The 20,638-nt window shown below is 39.6% G+C and overlaps 2 protein-coding genes across 4 annotated transcripts in view; both read left to right on the forward strand.

The window, feature by feature from the left end:
* Positions 1 to 273: 273 nt before the first annotated feature.
* Positions 274 to 15,672, forward strand: gabra6a (gamma-aminobutyric acid type A receptor subunit alpha6a). 2 transcript variants are annotated; one of them, XR_005281993.1, is made up of 11 exons: positions 274 to 413; positions 482 to 588; positions 700 to 767; positions 1,801 to 2,021; positions 2,115 to 2,197; positions 2,285 to 2,428; positions 2,616 to 2,768; positions 2,873 to 3,123; positions 6,940 to 7,187; positions 14,730 to 14,828; positions 14,861 to 15,672. XR_005281993.1 is itself a non-coding variant. In XM_038299107.1 (10 exons), exons 1-10 carry the CDS (start codon positions 367 to 369, stop codon positions 14,749 to 14,751), a joined length of 1,344 nt encoding a protein of 447 aa, XP_038155035.1. In that variant the 5' UTR covers positions 274 to 366; the 3' UTR covers positions 14,752 to 15,672. The 2 variants fall into 2 exon arrangements, 1 of the variants encoding a protein (XP_038155035.1); XM_038299107.1 differs by having other exon boundaries at positions 14,730 to 15,672.
* A 780-nt stretch (positions 15,673 to 16,452) lies between these two features.
* Positions 16,453 to 20,638, forward strand: part of gabrb2a (gamma-aminobutyric acid type A receptor subunit beta2a) — a 67,176-nt gene continuing 62,990 nt past the window's right edge. For both annotated transcript variants that reach the window (XM_038299105.1, XM_038299106.1), the window contains exons 1-3: positions 16,453 to 16,614; positions 16,709 to 16,809; positions 17,173 to 17,240. In XM_038299105.1, coding sequence (XP_038155033.1) covers positions 16,541 to 16,614; positions 16,709 to 16,809; positions 17,173 to 17,240 — 243 coding nt within the window. In that variant the 5' untranslated portion in view covers positions 16,453 to 16,540. The remainder of the gene's footprint in view (positions 16,615 to 16,708; positions 16,810 to 17,172; positions 17,241 to 20,638) is intronic.

Raw genomic sequence — 20,638 nt, forward strand, 5'->3', positions numbered from 1 at the left:
CACCTGCTGTTTAACAGCAGGAATTACAGGAAATAGGTTCATGTTTCTTGATACACCATAAAAAAAAAAAAAAAAAAAAAAAAAGCAACAACACTCTAACCACACCATTTTATGTTCACTTCAGATTATTTGTCTATTTTTGTATATTTTGTTTGAAGTATGCTATAATTTACTCTCAACAGTATTATAGTGAATACATAGACTGTCTAAAATTGGAGTGGATTCCCTAATCTGTTAATTAGATTACTGTTCCTGCCTAAGTGCCAACTATTCTTAAGCAGTCGCTTTAACGACCACAAGGAAACGCTGTTTTAAATACATTATCATTTTTGGATAGAAGTTAAGCTGATAACTGTTTTTTAAAAGATGGCTGCTGCCCTTTTAACTGTGGTTGTCCTAATCTGCTCAATTGGGTGAGTCTTGTTTCTGAATATAAATGTGTTTTAGGCCTTGAAATGTCATGATATACATGTCGTTTCAGTCTAGGTAATGCACAAGGAGGGGAGAAGGTGTATTCAGACAACATCACTCGCATTTTGGATAGACTTTTGGATGGTTATGATAATAGACTGCGACCTGGTTCAGGAGGTAGTTACAATATTCTCTTTTTTCAAAGTCTTAAAGATAAAATATACACCACAGCTACTGTGCCAAGCCTTTTTATGCACAATGTTGTTATTTTGTCACTCATTGCTACAGGTGGTATTACAGAGGTGAAAACCGACATCTTTGTTACCAGCTTTGGGCCTGTTTCAGATGTTGAGATGGTAAGATGTCCTAAAAATGTGTCCTGTCATTTTTCTTTCATGCTAGTTGTAAAGTATTCCAGACTTACCTGTAGTATTTAAAGGGGTGTTAATCAACAGTTATTCAAAGTTTCTGAGGGTTTAAAAAAATGTTTGAATTCTATTTTTTGACCTTTTAAGGTTATTTTAAGGACAGCTCTTGTCCCTGAGCACATACACAGGTTGGTAGGACTTTCAGAAAAAAGATGATCACAATTAAAGAAAAACTTCTGCAGAGTAGTGTATTTTTTATATTTATGTTCTAATAATTCAAGTAGAGGACACAATCAGTATCATTACGTCCAACAATTGAGATTGAGTTGTATAAACCAAAACTTTAGGTCCTTGGTAGATTGATGCCATTAATCCTATTTTTCAAATATAAGCACACATTTAAATGTTTAATAGAAGCTATATCTTTTGTAGACAGATTTTTTTTAGTAATTTTAGTTAGTTAAGAGTTACATTGGGTAAAAAATTATCCTCTAAAAATGCTCAGGCTCTGTAATAAAACAAAATAAGAAAACTGCCTAAAGTACCAAGAGAAAATGTAAAAGAACTTCAGAAACTGAAAAAAAAATCTTTTTTTTTTTTTAAAGATCACCAGGAAGATTGTTTTCCCTAAAGCAAAATATGAATAAATGAACATTGGCACAAGATGTCTGCACAGTTCTGAATATGTGCTGACTGTGAAGGATCACAATGCCTCAGTGACCATCTGCCATGTGATCATCTAATGAGCTTTAATTTGTCTGACTAGCCCCATAACTCCATTATTGATGGCCTTGAAATCAATATGACAACATGTCAGACAGTGGGAATGGCCGAATGGATTGATTCATGATTATATGGGATGAGTGGCATCAATCATCGCTCATTCTCTCCACTTACCTTCCAGTGAATATTGAAAGCTCTCTCCGGTGGTAAACAGTAACATTTGAGATTAAATCCATGGTTTAGGGATCAATAAAAACATTTATTTTCCTTCTACTAACATGATATGTTTTTTGTTCAGGAATACACCATGGACATGTTCTTCCGTCAGATGTGGGTGGATGAACGGCTAAAGTTTGAGGGCCCCATTGAAATCTTACGTCTAAACAACCGCATGGTGGACAAGATATGGACGCCAGACACCTTCTTTAGAAATTCAAAGAAGTCTATTTCCCATAACATGACCACACCCAACAAGCTCTTTCGCATAATGCAGAATGGGACCGTCCTTTACACCATGAGGTGTTGCTTTGTTTTCCTGGTCTTTTAAATGATCTGTTTTAATGGAGAACCATAAAGGATGTATTATTTATCGAGCTTTCATTCTGCTTTTAGACTAACAATCAGTGCAGAGTGTCCAATGAGGCTGATGGACTTCCCCATGGATGGCCACGCCTGTCCTCTCAGGTTTGGAAGCTGTGAGTAAAGCAGCTGTTTTAAAAAAGAGCCAACATCATTCATTCTCCACTGTTTTAAACTTGATAATCAGTTTATCTTTCTGTCAGATGCATATACCAACAGTGAAATTATCTTCACCTGGAGGAAGGGTCTAACAGCTTCTGTGGAGTGTCCCAAAGAGTCAATGAGTCTTCTGCAGTACGATCTGGTCGGGCAGAACTTGTCCAGTGAGATCATGAAGTCAAACACGGGTAACGTTGCATAATTATGTAATTTTATGCATAAACATGTTATACAGCAGGTGTTTAGTGTCCAGAAGTTGCATTTTTGCAATAAAAGAACAGAGTTTCCTGTTTTCTGTCAACCACTGTTATATTTTAATGAACATCCAGCTACTTTGCTCTGTTACTTATTTCACATGTGCTGCTTATCTTCCAGGTCATTATTCTGTGCAGGTGGTCCATTTTCTTCTCCAGAGAAAGCTTGGTTACTACCTCATACAGACCTATATCCCCCTCATCATGGTGGTTGTACTGTCCCAAGTTTCATTCTGGATCAACAAGGAATCTGTTCCAGCGCGTACAGTTGCTGGTAGGCACCCCGCCCGCCATCATTATGCAACTAATGTCTGCTAATCACTGTGGCTAATACATTTTCATGCATGCTTGATTAACAAATATTTGCCTCTCCTTTAGGCGCCACCACGGTGCTGACGATGACCACCTTGAGTATTAGTGCTCGGCAGTCTTTGCCCAAAGTTGCATATGCCACAGCCATGGATTGGTTTATCGCTGTATGTTTTGCCTTTGTGGCCTCTGCCCTGGTTGAGTTTGCAGCAGTGAACTACTTTGCCAGCTTGCAGGCAAACCGCCTGAAGAAGCAGAGAGCCAGACAAGACAGGCTGGAGGTGCTGGCCACTGGCAGTGACGATGATGACACCCTTTCTGTGAGTAGTGGGATTTCATGACTTTGACGAATGGGTGACTTTGTTTTGTTTTCAGTCAAGCATAAAAGCAGCAGATATCTTGTAGAAGGGTATTCCAAAAGTCTGAACAAAGCAAAAGCAGCAGAAATCCAACATCTCTACTGTCATCAGTCGAGGCATACTTTTTAGCAGTTAAATAATACACATAGATAGATTGTTTAAAAAAACACCTGATATTATTTTCTCTCTTGTTGATGGTAAATCAGATTTTTTTTTTTCAGTGTTAGTGTCCATAAAGATGACTTGTGTTATTATTGCTCTTTGCTTAATACCAGATGATGGGAGAAATATTTTTTTTTAATCATAATAATTTAAATTCACTAAGATTATAAAGCCTTGAAACAAATCAGGAAAGCTGGAGTGATATCGTGGCTTTGAATGTTTCTGGTTCAAAATATCAAATTTAACTGGATGATCAAGCATTGTACATACTATATTAATAAACGCCATTAATTTGTGGGTCACATATTCCATACATGGTCATGAAGATTTGGTCATGCATTACATTTTCCAGCAAACATTTGGGGAAGTGTGGAACTTGTGATCGAACACAATTTAGTAATTTAACTTTTATTGATCTCACATAGGAGAAATTTATCCCTGTATTTAACCCATCCCCTTGGGGAGCAGCGGGCTGCCACTGTGTGGTGCCCGGGGAGCAGTGTGGAGTTAAGGGTCTTGCTCAGGAACCCAGAGTGCAGACTGTGGGAATCGAACCGGGTACTTCTCAGAGAACAAGTGCACAGCTCTAATCACCAGGCCAACACTGCCCCATTTCTCACATATGCAACACATATCAAGATTTTCTTTCCCATGTGAATGTCATTAGGTTGTGCTCTTTGTAATTCCTTTTACATTTGTCAAAAGTCACAATATTAGTATGTATGTTTTATCGTTTTTAATCCCTGAAAGAAAAACCCTCTAAATGTCACATCTGAAATCAAAAGTGAAACCCATGTACCACATATAAGTTTAGCATGTGGTACACATGTCGAAACAGTTGAATCACATATGATACACGTTTTAATGTGACTCCCAATTAAAGCACATGAGATTCACACTTAAGTCCCATGTGTATTAAAAGTGAAAAACATTGGAATTACATGTGAAATGATGTGTATTAAATATTATACACATGTGCTAAACTGTGATTCCAATTTAAAGTGCTTTTACTATACTTATACTAATTACTATAAGACACATGAATCACATGTGATACGCATCTTTTCACATGGGATTCTTATTTTTAAGAACACGTGTTAGGCATTTGAGGCAATTGTGCTTCAAATGTGAGAAACATCGGATTTACATTTTAAAAGATACAAGTACATGTGATACACATGTGCTAAACTGTGATTCCCATTTAAAGTGTATGTGATTCACATTTAAGGCCCGTGTATATCGAATGTAAAAACTTGGAAATTACATGTGAAACAATATTAATCAAAAGTGCTTTTAGCATAAAATTTAAAATCCACAAGTATACATGTACTTTAACATGTGTACCACATGTCAATTTCACATGTGGTACATGTGCATCACATGCAATATGCATTGGATTTTCCTGAAAGGACCTAAATACATTATTTCCTTTTGTGACATCATGAAAGCACAGGAACTCAGGCAGGATATCAGACCAGGACCTCCAGGTGGTCTGGGTCATCTCAGGGTGCGACGTTCGGGAGCCACATTTATCTAGAAAAACAAATAACACAGGACTTTCCAGCCATCATAATGTTCAGCAGGGAAACCACTACTGTGTCCCAGAGATGAAGGTGTTTAGGTGCAAAATATGCATACATGTAGCAGCGCAGGAGGAAAAACTCAAGAATATAGTGGCTGGAGGTGATGAATTCAATTCAGAGGTCATTTCATCAGCTCATCACCTTAGGCTCTATTGTTCTTTATACCAAAAAATGTACCTGTGAATGGCTCATAAAAGAAATTTTGAAACCAAAATGAAAGTCTCTTAAGGGAAAATCCAGGGGCTTAAAGGTATTGTGGAAAATGTTTGCAATCTTTTTAAAAAGACCCAACCTTTCGATTTCAATTAAAAAAAATGGTGGTGACAGCCAATGGCGACAGCGGGCCGCTTTGACAGCAGATCCCAGAATGCTTTGCGAGGAGAGCTCTCCGCACAAAGCATTCTGGGATATAGCTGCCTCTTCTGAGGCCTTACTTTTCTTCTCATACACTTCGTTGACACTTTTTCTCTTACGAAACTTGACCATTTTCACAAAACTGTGCTGAACAAGGTGAGCTTCAATGAGCAACTAGACCCATAGCTTACTACAGATATACGCCTAAAGTGCGAGCATGTAGGACGGCCTTAAGTAAACATATCAGCAGAATAAATGACAATTAGGAGGACCACTTATTTAGATGATCCACTCAGAATTAAAAGATTGTCCTCTATAAATTCAAAGGGAATTTACGATTCTACAGGTGAAGCAGGGAAATGGGTCAATTTCAATTAAAGTTTTCCAAAATGTTGTGACTCACAGCTTAATTCCAATCTAACCAAGGTGTGATTTTATTTTAATGACTAGCTGTTATCCCTTGATAATTTAAAGAAGCATTACGGAGTCTCCTAATGATAGTGCCACCTGTGGCCAAAACACAGAACTGCAGCACTCTTCTGCTCCTTCTCGCAGCTCGTGCTTGTACTTGAAAGTGTTTTTTTTGTTTTTGTTTTCTGACGGTGCTATATAATTTTCACACTGTGTAAAAATATTTCAAGGTCTAATACATAATTAGTAACACACAAACGGAAAATACAGTAGACAGGGTGTTTGAACCCTAGCACACCGAAAAGTGAGATGTCTGAGGATGTAGCGCTCAACTTATGAAGTCTTTAAGACAGCTGTAGGAATTTAAATTGTCAAGAAATGTTTCCCCCTCCGGAGGACAAAATAGTGTGAATCGTTTTCAAGTGTCCTTATTTCTGGATTCTACCAATGAGCCTCCACATTTCCACCTTTTGAGGAGTTGCCACCGGTGTCTGAGTTGAGCTGGATGTCAGTCACCTCTGAATATCCACCAAATCCATCTTGAATATAAAGCTTTGATTGTTTAATAGGATGGACCCATTTAACGTCACATCTGCAAACAACGCGGGAACTTCCGACCCGAAGTACGTTTAAGATTATAGATACATCATAAGAGTCAAATCAACAGGCTATTTTAAAGACATTTTAAGTAAAAACTTACATAATTTATCTTTAAATTGAAATTTGAAAATTAGAAAAGGAAAAATTTGAAAAAGGAAGCAAAGAAGCAAAGTATTTTATCCAGATTAATTTAAAGGAACATTTGTAGTGAGACAAATCTATGAGTTTTTATGGCACAAAATGCTGTTAAAGTTGCTCTGAAAAGGAATCAGCAAACATATTAGTATTTCTGTGTATTCCCAGATTACCTGGAACCCCATGTTGAGCCGTATGTTTTATGCTAATACATTAAGCCACCAGAGCATCCTCCCGGGACCTGCCTCACATGTAAAGCTCATGGTTGGATGTTATAAAAATAGCTTCAGTGTGAGAACAGAGACTAAATCCAAATGCACCTGATGTAATTTAAAACCAGCCTATGAATTTCAAGAAAACTACCTGCTGTGCTCTATAGAGATGCTTGAATATTATTAACATAATTTCAACCATGAGAATTCAACTCTTGTCAAGTATAAAGGGTATTTCTTTTTACTGTTTTCTATTGTATATCATCATAAAGTCCACATTTCTTCTATTTAATCCCCCCCCCCTCCCTCTCTTCACTCAGACGGACAGCAGCAGCTTTCGAGAAGGCCTGAAGCGGAGAAACCACTCACTGAGCTGCAGTGAGCCTGGAGATGTTACCCCAGTCCCAATTTTCCTCCAGCAGGGTTCAGCTTTTCCTCAAATCCCTCAGCTTGCTGGTACAAGCCCGATTGACCGCTACGCCCGCATCCTATTTCCCCTGACATTTGCCCTTTTTAACCTCGGGTACTGGTACATCTACCTGACCAAAGAGACCATGGAGTGGGCAACGTGAGTTTGGCTTTTTTAATGGTTATACAATTTTTATCTTTACTGTTGAAACGTATGTGTCATGATAAACTACTCAAATAAACCAGGGTAAAAGTTTAACAGATTTATTGAGGAGATGAACGGGGTTGGATTCAGGAAACTCAGGGAACTGGTGAACCGGAACTGGAAGTGGGAAGGGAGGTATCAGAGGTTAGTTAAGGGTCTGTGGGAACTTTGAACGATGACTTTGGCGAAACATAGAAAACGGGACTCACGTTAGTGGAGAAAACCTTCTTCCCAGAATCCAGTCTTGAGTGGGTTAACCAGAGGGAGGAACTCGTTGGAGGGCGGACAGGTTTTTATTTGGTTGGTTCCTGAGACACTAAGGAGAGGACTGTCACTTGGAATCAAGGAGGTCTTGAACGGAACTTGTGGAGTTTAATCCCCTGCTCAGTGTGAGACTCAAACAATCCTTTCAGGGGAAGAAGGCCAAAAACATCCAACTTGCAGGATGGCTTCCTACCAAAGGTAAAGACAAAAACACAGTTAGAACTCAGAGAAACAAAGACTCAGTCAGACTCAGCTAATCTCAGCTTGGCTAGAGTACCCAAAACTGGCAAACACTCTGGCGTCGAGGTAGTGACAGTTCACTGCTCAAATAGTCCTCAGTGAGGGGCCAACCAGCCGCAGGTGTGGAGGAGGACCAACGAGGACCGGGCACCAAATGGTGGTGGAGGGAAAAACACAAAACACAACCCACACAAAATGGATTCCTAAAATTATGTTTTTCATTTGATTTGGCTGAAGAAGTTAGGACTTAGAAATGTATTTACAATGCAATGCCATTGGGTGTAAGGTTTTGTGTCCTCATCATCTACTTGCCTTTTTTATCTTGTGCTTTGTTTCATGGTTTGTTCCTTTTCTGTGTATTCTAATTTATTCCCTTAGGTTAGAATTTGTCCTTTTCTCCAGTGCATTTTAATCTCATTTTCCTAAGTGTTTCATAATGTCTTAGTGCTTCTTTAGTATTCCTCTATACACTCACCGGCCACTTTATTAGGTACCCCATGCTAGTAACGGGTTGGACCCCCTTTTGCCTTCAGAACTGCCTCAATTCTTCGTGGCATCGATTCAACAAGGTGATGGAAGCATTCCTCAGGGAGTTTGGTCCATATTGACATGATGGCATCGCACAGTTGCCGCAGATTTGTGGGCTGCACATCCATGATGCGAATCTCCCGTTCCACCACATCCCAAAGATGCTCTATTGGATTGAGATCTGGTGACTGTGGAGGCCATTTGAGTACAGTGAACTCATTGTCATGTTCAAGAAACCAGTCTGAGATGATTCCAGCTTTATGACATGGCGCATTATCCTGCTGAAAGTAACCATCAGAAGTTGGGAACATTGTGGTCATAAAGGGATGGACATGGTCAGCAACAATACTCAGGTAGGCTGTGGCATTGCAACGATGCTCAATTAGTACAAAGGGGCCCAAAGAGTGCCAAGAAAATATTCCCCACACCATGACACCACCACCACCACCAGCCTGAACCGTTGATACAAGGCAGGATGGATCCATGCTTTCATGTTGTAGACGCCAAATTCTGACCCTACCATCCGAATGTCGCAGCAGAAATCGAGAGTCATCAGACCAGACAACGTTTTTCCAATCTTCTATTGTCCAATTTCGATGAGCTTGTGCAAATTGTAGCCTCAGTTTCCTGTTTTTAGCTGAAAGGAGTGGCACCCGGTGTGGTCTTCTGCTGCTGTAGCCCATCTGCCTCAAAGTTCGACGTACTGTGTGTTCAGAGATGCTCTTCTGCCCACCTTGGTTGTAACGGGTGGTTATTTGAGTCACTGTTGCCCTTCTATCAGCTCGAACCAGTCTGGCCATTCTCCTCTGACCTGTGGCATCAACAAGGCATTTCCGCCCACAGAACTGCTGCTCACTGGATGTTTTTTCTTTTTCGGACCATTCTCTGTAAACCCTAGAGATGGTTGTGTGTAAAAATCCCAGTAGATCAGCAGTTTCTGAAATACTCAGACCAGCCCTTCTGGCACCAACAATCATGCCACGTTCAAAGTCACTCAAATCACCTTTCTTCCCCATACTGATGCTCAGTTTGAACTGTAGGACATTGTCTTGACCATGTCTACATGCCTAAATGCACTGAGTTGCTGCCATGTGATTGGCTGCTTAGAAATTAAGTGTTAATGAGCAGTTGGACAGGTGTACCTAATAAAGTGGCCGGTGAGTGTATGTTAGTATCCCTCCCTGCTAGCCTCCTGCCATTCTCCACACATCCCTCAGCATATAAGCTCTCTGTCGCTCACTGATCCACCAGATCCTGCTGTTACAGTGCCTGTTTTTCCTTGTTCTAACTGAGGCTCTGTCCATGTCCCAATTCCTTCATGCTACCCTGTAAGTTTTTGTCTCCATCGTTATTCATGTTATTTAACTCACCATGCTGCTGCCATGTTCCTGTCTGCACCTGGCTCCTCCTCAAACCTCAAATTCTAACATTACGCTTATGCACTGATTATTTTGTAGCGCTCTTAGTTCCCTCTTTCAGTAATTATTAAATTATTGTACATTACGACCCTTTCTAAATTTTTCACATTTTTCGCTTCTTTTCCAAGAACTTCATATTTTTTTGTGTTTTACATCACAAAGAAAAGATGTTGGGAAGTACAAGGGAAATCATGCATGAATTCAAACCTTTTAGAAATACAGTTGTAAAAAGTGTGGTATACATCGCTATTAAACCACTCTGAATCCATTATTTATACTCTACTACACTGGAAATACAAGCAAAGACATTTTTACAACTATTTCTACTACTATTACTGCTTGATATATAAATATAATTTATAAATCAAGCAGTAATTATATAAAACAACAGCAGATGTGAGAAAGTGTTTCACAGACACTAATAAACTTTCCAAAATATGGAAAAGCAAAAGATTACAGTAAAAACATGTAAAGGAATAAAAAAGGATAGTAATCGGCCATTCTAGAATGCAACAATAGGGCTGGGTAATATGGGTTGAAAATCTAATATCCATTTTTCCCCCCACTAAATTAGATTAATCAGGGTTTCATATTAAAAATGACTAATGAAAAACAGACTTTCAAAAACAAGCTTTTATGTCAATAATCCCCTTGTGGAGGTGACCTCTAAGGAAGGTAAACATCTAAGAACAAAAAGGTGATGAGGAGATTTCACCATAAGCTATGGAAGCCCAAGAACTGCATAGGTGGGGAAAAAAAATCCAGATTTTCCAAATAAATAAATCGTCATAAATTGAATATATAAAATTATATTTGATATTAGATTTTATTGATTAATTTCACAGCCCTTGGCAATGGCAAATAATCCATAACTTTATTGTGGCAATAGTAAAAACTTTATCTCCTCTGAGCTTAAATTTATAGCTCAGCACATCCAAGAGCAGCTGATGAGCTGACCTGAGCAAACAAGCAGGAAAGTACGTGAAAGAGCTCAGTGAGTTACAGTGGAGCAAGACCATGTGAGCTTTTAAAAGCATATTAAAGAATCTTAAAATGAACACATAAATCCACGAGAAGCTATTGAAGGGAAGCTAGTTTAAGAGTGATGCGCTCCCACTTCCTAACTCAGATAAAAAGCGAGCAGCAAGTTTCTGAACCAAATGGAAACGCTTGATAGAGGACTGCCTGAGTCAGATGTAGAGAGCATTACAGTAATCAAGTCAAGTGGTAAAAATGCAATTACTGCTTCGAATTGCTGATTTAAAAAAATCTGCTTCATCCTTGCTAGCTGGACTTTACCACTATCCATTTTAAAGCCCAAATTAGCAGAGGTTTGCTTCAAGTGAGGTGCCAAGAGGCCGAAATAAACAGGTGATGGTTCATAGGAACTGAAGGGACAAAATATCATGACCTTTCTTCTCTTGTCATTTAGAGTTAAAACCTATCAATGCTTTTCTTCTTAAAGGCACAGTGATATGTGCTTAATCAAAAAGGCTCCTTTTTATTATTGACATGTTCTGTATATCTGACTGTCAGTTTATGAACATTGACCCTAGAGGAAGCAAGTGAAGAGAAAAAAAAAGCAGGGTAGCGAGGACTGAGCCCTGCGGAACCCTGTAAATTAGTTAGTTTACAGAGATGCTGCTGTTTGACATATAAGACCTAAACCTTTTAATGTAGCACAACTAAAAACCAAGGTGGGTCTGTAAATGAGATAATAGAAATATTATGGTCTACAGTAGCAAAAGCAGCGGTTAGTTCAAGAAAAACCAGAACATAATCACAGTCATTTACCCTGAATATGCCACTAAGATGTCTCAATACAACAGGCTCTGTATAGTAATACATTGTAAAACATGGCTGAAAAAACATTTCTTGATCTTTACATGTTCATCTAAAAAAGACTCGACCTGGAAAAGGAGAACTTTTTCTAAAACAGAAATAAAAGGTGGCTTTGAAATAAGCCTGAAGTTTGCTAAGACAGATGCTTAAAATGAACAGGGACAACATAATAAACTGCTGTTTATAATAGCAAAGATGACCCGTCCAATGCAGAGGAAAGCCTCTTTAAGATATGGAGAAGGAGCAGGATCATAGGGAGAAGCTGATGATTAAGATGCTCAATATCCAATATCCAACAAAATCATAAAAATGTCCCATTTTTTGCACATTATTCTCTGTAACATACTTCAAACTTAGTCAAATTTTTGGGGGAGCATCTGTGAAGAGTCATCTTCAATGTGGAACCAGATTGTAAAGTTCATAGATTTGGACTTTGACTGGATTTTTCTTACATTTTATGTGAACAGCTGCATATTTAGAATAATTTTCCTGCTGTAGGATGGACCAAGCCTGGGTGCCATTCCAAACTTAGTCCCGCCCACAACGTTTGAGGTCGGGAAGTTCGGTCTGGCATTGCGCAATAGTAGCGCAAGTATGCTCGCCCAATATCTGGCGGGCCAATCAAATTGTCAGGGCGGGCTTTATACGATGATGGACAGATGATCAACATAACGTAATCAACCACGTCACCAAAGCGCACATGGGTGACAACAACAATGGCTGCCGCTGGAGAGTTGAGGTGTGTAGATTCTGCTAGTAGTTCTGTTCTTCCAGCTGGTCTCCTTCGTTGTCTGCCCATTTTTTTAACACAAGCATGTCGCATTCCAACCGTGTTATAACGTTCTGACAGGACCGACAAATGCGATGCGATTTATTTGACGTTTTGTTGTAATCCTAAACGGAGAACTTGATCGTATGTGCATTCGCCTTTACTGTTTTTCTTAAAAATGAGGTTCGTGTGTTGAATGACTCCTTGTATCCTCAGGTTCTTTTTGCAACATCGGCAAAAATCGTTCACGCTCATCTTCTTATTCTAGGCGTAGAACTGCACGCTTTGATTTTTGTTGACAACAACTATGCGTCGCTTAAAGGAATAGTACACCCAAAAAAAAAAAAAAAAAAGGCAGAAAGGTCCATAAAAGTCCACAAAAACGTGTCAATATTCCTCCATACTGCTCGTCCAATGTATTCCAAGTGTCCTGAGGCAGACGCATTCAGCGTCTGCTCTGCCGATAATGCAAGCGTAGAAGAAGAAATGTGCTGTTTACCTGAAAAAACAGCAGAAAAAAATGTCTGAGGACTTCAGTGTTGAGGAAGAGCATGAGTTCTTTGCCGAGCTGAATGCGCACTTTCGTCTGGTTTGGTCTGCCGCGGTTTCCGTAGACTCGTGAACGCGCTTTTAGGAAATCCTATACACTACTGTTTATGTTCTAAAAACATTCTAAATGACTTCGTTTCGAGTAAATTATGGACGCTAGCCACTCAGGACACTTGGAATACATTGGACGAGCAGTATGGAGGAATATTGACACGTTTTTTGTGGACTTTTATGGACCTTTCTGTCTCGGGCGCCGTAGACCTCCATTATTTGAATGTCAGCAGACAGCAAGAAGCCTCCCAGATCTCCAGATGCATTTGAGAAATCAAAAAAGTACTCCAGAGTGTTGTTCAGCATGGGGGTGAGTAGAAAATGAAGGCTAATCATGTTTTGGGTGTACTATTCCTTTAACATACGTCACGCACTCCGTTGCTCTTATTGGTTGTAGGTCTATCCAATTGAGTGCAGAGGCATTTTTTTTCCTGGTTCGTTCGAAACACGCCCCATAATCACAGCTCTATGGAGCAGTATCAGACTCATATTCTGACTAGAATTGAGTAGGACTACGTCCGGCTAGGATGGACCTCCACTTCAGTCTCGAGTTGTGCTGCCATATTTTCCAGGAATTTCCTGTACTCAAACTTATGTACCTTTCCATCCCCACAGCATGATGCTGCCACCTTCTCTTTTAATGCTTAGTAGGAAGGTCTTTGAATAACATTCCTCAGAGTATTTCTGGACAGAGACGGAACCTCAAACCCTGCATATTAATTCAACTTAAGTGTATTTTTGTTTATCTCTGTGTTTTTGCTTTACTCTGGTGATCTGTCCCAACTACTGCTGGAGATAGAAAGCTATGATTCTGTGAGGAAAAAACAGATATACAAAACAGATGGGCGTAATGTTTTAAATCTAAACCAAAACTCTGTGTTTCACATAATCATATCCAACAAAATACATTGAAATGAGTGGATAGTATGTGACTTGAGGAAAAGTTAAACATCTAAGAACACTTCTCTATGATCAATCCAATCAGAACTATTAGCACCTCTTTCTTCTGACTGCTTTTACTCTTCTGAAAGCAACCACGTTTTCATGGCAAATGTCTTTTATCAGTTATTTCTAAGGCTTGGATTTAGTGGTGTGCAAACTTTACATGGTTTTAAGTCTTAGACAGTCAGTCATTAGATTATGACCTGTTTCTCACAAAGGAACAGCTACACTATAGGATAGATAAACCGAGGGGAATGATGTTAGGTTGCACCGACGCAATAACTCTGTTTTTATCATCATAGAGGGATAGAGCTTGCAGCTAATTTAAGAAGAAAGCAATGCATCATATCTGCAGACTGCCCCCCCACCCCCAGTTCTTTTTAATAACGCTGTTCCTCTGTTGGGAAAAGGTCAGAGCTCACGTTTTAGTTTATTACAGGACAAACCAACTTTTCATGCTCACAAATGAGCCACTTCCAAAGCATAAAGCTCCATGGCAAAGAAGGAAAATGGGAGCTAGAGTGTAAAAAAAAAACAGTGCAAGAGGGAGAGAGAGGGAGACCAAGAGAGAGAGAGAGAGAGGAGAGAAGGGAGGAGAGATATGTTATGTAACGCAGAGGAGTGCAAAACTGCTCATCATGCTTCTCATGTTGCTGTCAGAGAATATTTATGGCTGTTTTGTTTGTTATCATAAGAGAGAGACAACATGGAGAGTATAGGAGCAGTTGTGGCACGTCCGCTCCCTGGTTAGCTCTGTCTTTGCGTAGCTACTTTTGAAGGGTGTGAGGATGAGGAGTGCAGGAGCAGAGTTGGCTGTGCAGCACACTGCAGAGAGAGCCTCTCTGAATGTGGAATAATGTGAGCTCTCATTTCTACTCTGCTCTGGTCTTGCAGGGACATGGACCTGGAAAACTAATGGGAATCCATCCATCCATCCATCCATCCATCCATCCATCCATCCATCCATCCATCCATCCATCCATCCATCCATCCATCCATCCATCCATCCATCCATCCATCCATCAATGGACTCATCCTTCCTCCTGCTGCACATCTCTTCATTTCGCAGTCTGTAGCCACTGCCCACTTGACTTCTGATCAGCAGTTGATTGGCTGCCCTTTACCAAGAGGTCCCAGTCGCTTTGAACCCCACCATCCACTGCAGCTCCTCAATCCCAGACAGATACTCCACACGCACGCAGGACGCACTTATACGGAACGCATCAAAAAGACTTGGATGATATAATCTGCGGTGGCTGTAACTAGTGGTGATGCAACAGCGAACCAATGCTTTCAGAGGCCTGCCCTCTACAGAAGCACAGCTCTGTCTCTGCATGGAGATCAAAGACAGTTTAGAGGACCCCTCTCCACCCCACCCCTCACTGCTTCAAAAATGAACTCAATCTAGCAAAATGAATTGTGGGACCATGTTTTCCTCCCCACCTTTCCTCCCTGGAGCTCCGCTGCTCTCCTCGCACTTTGTGGTGTGCTGCAGTTTCTCCCTACATATTGTAGAAACAAGTTTGAAACATTTGTATTTTTTCTATGTAAGGAGGCGATAGCTCATTTCCAAGAACGGCATTACATAGAGGGACACATAGGTGTGAGGAGTTAAGAAAGAAAATGCAGTCTTAACTCATTATACTTAATTAAAGCTCATTATTCAGATATAAAATAAAGGCTGTTTTATTTATTTATTTTCTTATATTTAAATCAAGATTGCCTTTGAAAATCTCCAATTGATGATCTAAAATACTGAGAGTGATCAAACCAGAACTGGATTATTATACAGAGATTTCTTTATGGCCCTCTTTATTTGTTCTTCTTCTTTTTTTTTCTTTTTCTTTTTTACAGAGAATGTTCTGCTTTCTTTGTTTCATCAATACACGTGAAAACATATTTGTCAGTGAGAAAAACAGTCATTGATAAAAGTTATTTTTTAAGTACAAACATTCAAAAACCTTGTTTGTAATATGATCCAAGTCCAAAAACAATGCCACACTTTAGTGGTTTGTGCTGAAATTAAAGTAGCTTCTATAACTTTTTTCATTAAACATCAATATGTTACACAAAAAATTGATTCAAGGAGAAGGTGTGTGAAAAAAATATGAGCAACAACTTTTTTTTGGGAATCTTTCTTTCCTAGCCTTGCTTTAGCCATCTTAAGGATCCTCTTTTGAATGTTAATCTACTAGACTCTGTTGGTTCAGTCAAAAAAAAGGCGCAGTTTAGTGCATTTGTGGTAAATTTAATGCAAACTATCAGAAGTCATAACAAATAGCGCACATCTGCAAAGGTAGCCTACTACAGTGATTTTGGATGGAAGCCAACAGACTTTGTAGACACAAATCCTTAAATATGAAAAGCAAACTTAACTCATATGAGCCCTGAAGTGTTTGACCTTGTCAACATGTGAATAAAAACCATCTCCTCTATAATAAATAATCACAATAAAACCCTCAAGCAAAGCGTACTGTTGTTCTTTCTTAGCGTTAAAGCCCACTTCTCTATTACGCACATCCAGTTGTCCCTTTAATATTTTCCTCTGCAATGGAAACGGCTCATCCACCATCATCTCTCTCCACTCTTTGATCTTGGGCTCGCTGCACGCATGCGCCTCTCATTGGCTCCTCTGCACCGTCTGGAGTAAGTTGGATGTGCGCTCTCCTCACTCGCATCCAGAAGCCATCGGGAAAACTGTTGCGATGGGGAGGATCAGGGAAAACCACTTTGGGATTTTGACTTTTTCCCTCTTGGTGACCTTCATCTGGGCGCAAAGGTAAACCTTGATTATGTTTTTTTTTCTTCCCACATGTAGTTTCGCATGTCATGTTGCTCCTTTTTTCTATATATACCTTTTATCTTTTCTGCAGCGTCAAGGATCTAAAAGATCCGAGTAATATGCCTTTGGTGAAGGAAACAGTGGACAGGCTGATGAAAGGATACGACATTCGGTTGAGGCCGGATTTTGGAGGTAAAGAAAATTTTTTTCGCGCCCCTCCCGACGTGCAATACATGCTTAATGAATCGCAAAATCCGCTTTAATCATCCCTTCACAGTCAAATGGGCCTTGCCAATTAGGCGAAGAGAAATGATGAGCGTATTCCGCTTTGATAAGAGGCTTTTTAAGGTGATCGATCCCGCTCATCAATGTTTGATTACCCCCGCTAAATAAATGAAATTAACAGCATTTCAATTAAAGTGGGTGTCAGACGTGACGGCTGCTGCCCGGCCCGATGATGCACGGCTCTCCTGCAGCGTCACGGAGCTGTTAAATTTACATGATGGCAGAATTATTCATATCTGGTCCTGGATTAACGCATCCTCTCCTCCGCAGGTGCTCCGGTGGCGGTGGGGATGAACATTGACATTGCAAGCATAGATATGGTCTCAGAAGTAAATATGGTAGGTGCATTTTCATGCAATCGTTGCGCTTTAAAAAAAAAATAAAATTTTACTTGGCAAGGTGCGCCTCTTATTGCATTTTTAAAAGTGGGGCACTTATCAAACCCCTGTGGGATTTTTTTTTCTCCTATTTTTTCCCAAACACATCACCACTTTCCCTCTTCCTAGACTCCGCATTTGCTGCTCTGGTGTGCGGCTGCATTTGAATTCAAAACACACACTCACTGGCGCACTGGGACGCACAGCGCACGAAGAGCAGCCGTGTGTGTTTAATGTGTGCGCGGCTGCCCCAGCATCACTGTTTAGCCGTAGACCTTGCTTGCTTGTGACACTTTTCACTCTTGCATTCATTTTTCATCAGTGGAACAACTCTATTAACAATTCAAAGAAAGCAGAAGGGGATGAGATCAATAAAAAATATATATATTTTCACAATTAATTGTCATCATCAACACCCAGGCAGGTATGATTCCATTTGGGCAGCATGTGTGCAGGCTGTAATGTTAAAAATCGAAATATTTATGAAGGCAGAGTACCTGTGAACATGTAAGTAGGCCAGGGCTCAAGCAGGACCTTTGCTGCAACAGGGCTAACCACTGCACCAATGGCAGAAAAACACAAACAATATACCTTAAGGCTTAATTCAAGCAGTAGGATTGTGAAATAAGGATCTCCATTAAAAAAAAGAATTTTGTGTTAGCATTGTGTTGAATAAAACACAATTTTATGCAAGTGAACTGGAGTGCATTTATGCAGATTGCACATGGCTAACTATGGGGGAATTAAGGCCACCGCCTTAAAGCTAGGGTCAATTCCTCCATCATATGCACAGATGATCTAAGTTTGATGTGGATTTTTGCCTGAATAAGTTTTGCAAAAAATGCAGTAGCTGTAGCCTTGATAAGTTTAAAAAAATAAACTTGGGTTTTGAAATTGAATGGGGCTACTTAGAATTCTCTGTTGGATAAAGTTCCAGAATCAGATTTGTCTAGGATTTGGAGTTGGGATGGTCCTTGACTTAATTTTCAACGGTTGGGTCATTGCTTGGTAATATTTCACTCAACAGTCATGTTTAGGTTGTTAAGTGATATAATGGATTGTTTGATATTATAATTAACTTTCATTTAGTTCTGCCACCAAATACATTTGTTGAATTGTGATGATTACTAATATTATTGTGCATTGATGACTGTCCATGGCGATGAAATATGTTTATATTTATGTCAGTTAGATTTTCCCTTTAATTTCTTGTTAATTCTTCCTAAGATCACAATGAAAAACACAATTAATAAATGGGTGAAGTCGAAGTTGAATCATTATCTAATTGAATCATTGAATCAGTTGAATATTTAAATGTTTAACTTAATATCAAGATCATTTTGCTTTTGTGATTTTTCCCTTCTATGTTAAAAAAAAAATATTGATTTGCTAATTGTTTGACCCTTTTCCCTAATGACCGCAGCTAAGGTGTGCTGTTCACTGGCAGCACCTGCATCATGTCTTTGAGAGTAGAAGGAAAAATTCTGTATCCCAAGAGCCCCATCTATTGATCGTTGTCATCGACAGACCGGTTGACTGCTGCCTGCATTAAGTTGTAATGGTTTTACTGTAGTGCTGCATGGTGGAGCATTTAGTTGCACTGTTGTGGTGCAGCAAGAAGGTCCTAGGTCTGCCTGCAGGTTCCCTCCAGGGTTCTTCCTCCCTTAGTCCAAAAACATGACTTAGATGGATTGGTTAGCATGTAAATGGTAAATGGTCTCTACTTATATAGCACTTTTTCAAGTCAGAAGACTTCACCAAAGCACTTTACACTAAATTCAGTTATTCACCCATTTATGCACATCCCCACACACTGATGGTGGCGAGCTATGTTGTAGCGACAGTGGTGTTGGATGTAGGAGTTTGCCCTGAAATCGAAGGGTTGACGGTTCAAGCCCCGACTTCGACTTTCAGTGTTGTTGTGTCCTTGGGCAAGACACTTCACCTGCATTGTCTACTTATGGTGGTCAGAGGGCCTAGTGGCGCCAGTGTATGGCAGCCCCCCTTCTGTCAGTGAGCCCAAGGGCAGCTGTGGCTGCAATGTAGCTTGCCATCATCTGTGTGTGAATGGGTGAATGAATGTAGTGTAAAGCGCATTGGTCAAGTCTCCTAACTTGAATAAAGACGCTATATAAGTACATGCCATTTACCATTTACCATAGCCAAAGCTGCCTTGGGGCTCATTGACAGAAGCGAGGCTGGTGTACACTGGCGCCACCAGTCCCTCTGATCACCATCAGTAGGAAATGCAGGTCAGGTGTCTCGCAATGACACTGAAATCCAGACCCGGGGCTTGAACTGATAACCCTATGGTTGCAAGCAAACTCCTTCATCAGACGCCACTGTCGCTATGCATGGTTGTGCGAACTCTTTATTGCCCTGTAATGGGATGGTAACTCGTTCAGGGTTTAACCCACCTTTCTCCATAGACTGTTAGAAATAGGCAAAAGCCCCATTATGGCCCTCATAGACCAGTGGTGTAAGATATCTAAAATTCTTTAAAAGCACTTTTTACAAAAAATAAGTCAGAGGAAAGCTCATTTGAAGGAGTAGCACAATAGATATATGTTATCATACATATAAAATGGAAGGTAAATTGCTTAAAGTTAACTGCAGTATGCAACTTTACCACTAGATGTTAGATCTAGATTTTTTTTTTTATTATATTTTTTAAATTTCTTGCTGTCAAACCTTTAACACTTTTAAAACATTTATTCGCCCATCAAATTCCCATTCTAGATATTTAGAATCTCTTTGATTTTAAGTTTTTGCTTGAAACCTTTTACATTTCTCTAATTGTATTTTTTTTAATCATTTATCTTTTTAGAGTTGTGCAGAATAGGTCTCTTCACTAATGAAAGATTAGAGACCTGTTTAGATATTTTCATTTCAGTTCTTCATGAAAATTTGGTGACTCTTTATGAATTGTTTTGTTAATTTAATCTATTTAGTTAAAGAGGAATACAATAAGCAGTCTTAACACAGTCTAGGAATTGTAGATGATTGTCAAAAATTTGCCTCCAACCACTTCACTTACTGCATCTAAAGTGGACAATAATGCCTGGGGGTCATTTTAATATATAGTAGGGCTGCAACTACTGATTATTTTGCTAATCCATTAATGTGTTGATTATTGTTTCGATTAATAATTGGATAGCAAAAGGCTCTCATGTCAGTGGATGAAGAGAAAACACCCAGCCAGTTAGAGAAACAGGACTACACTGAAAAACAGACCAATCTCAAACATCTATAAAAAAAAGGTGTTGATGGCAGCAGCACAGCTGATATTTCTCTCCAAGATGGAGTCACAGGAACAGATTCGGCAAAGCTACTATGAGAAAAAGCAAAGAGAGCATAAT

The sequence above is a fragment of the Cyprinodon tularosa genome, unplaced genomic scaffold, assembly GCF_016077235.1.
Source record: "Cyprinodon tularosa strain WSP-4 unplaced genomic scaffold, ASM1607723v1 ctg42, whole genome shotgun sequence".
Taxonomy (NCBI): Eukaryota; Metazoa; Chordata; class Actinopteri; order Cyprinodontiformes; family Cyprinodontidae; genus Cyprinodon; species Cyprinodon tularosa.

Bases quoted from the DNA above. Each gene is read 5' to 3' on its own strand.
- gabra6a (XM_038299107.1), top strand. From the start codon at position 367: ATGGCTGCTGCCCTTTTAACTGTGGTTGTCCTAATCTGCTCAATTGG. The intron at 2,429-2,615 runs GTAACGTTGCAT...CTTATCTTCCAG, and splicing joins GATCATGAAGTCAAACACGG to GTCATTATTCTGTGCAGGTG. The intron at 2,769-2,872 runs GTAGGCACCCCG...CCTCTCCTTTAG, and splicing joins TCCAGCGCGTACAGTTGCTG to GCGCCACCACGGTGCTGACG.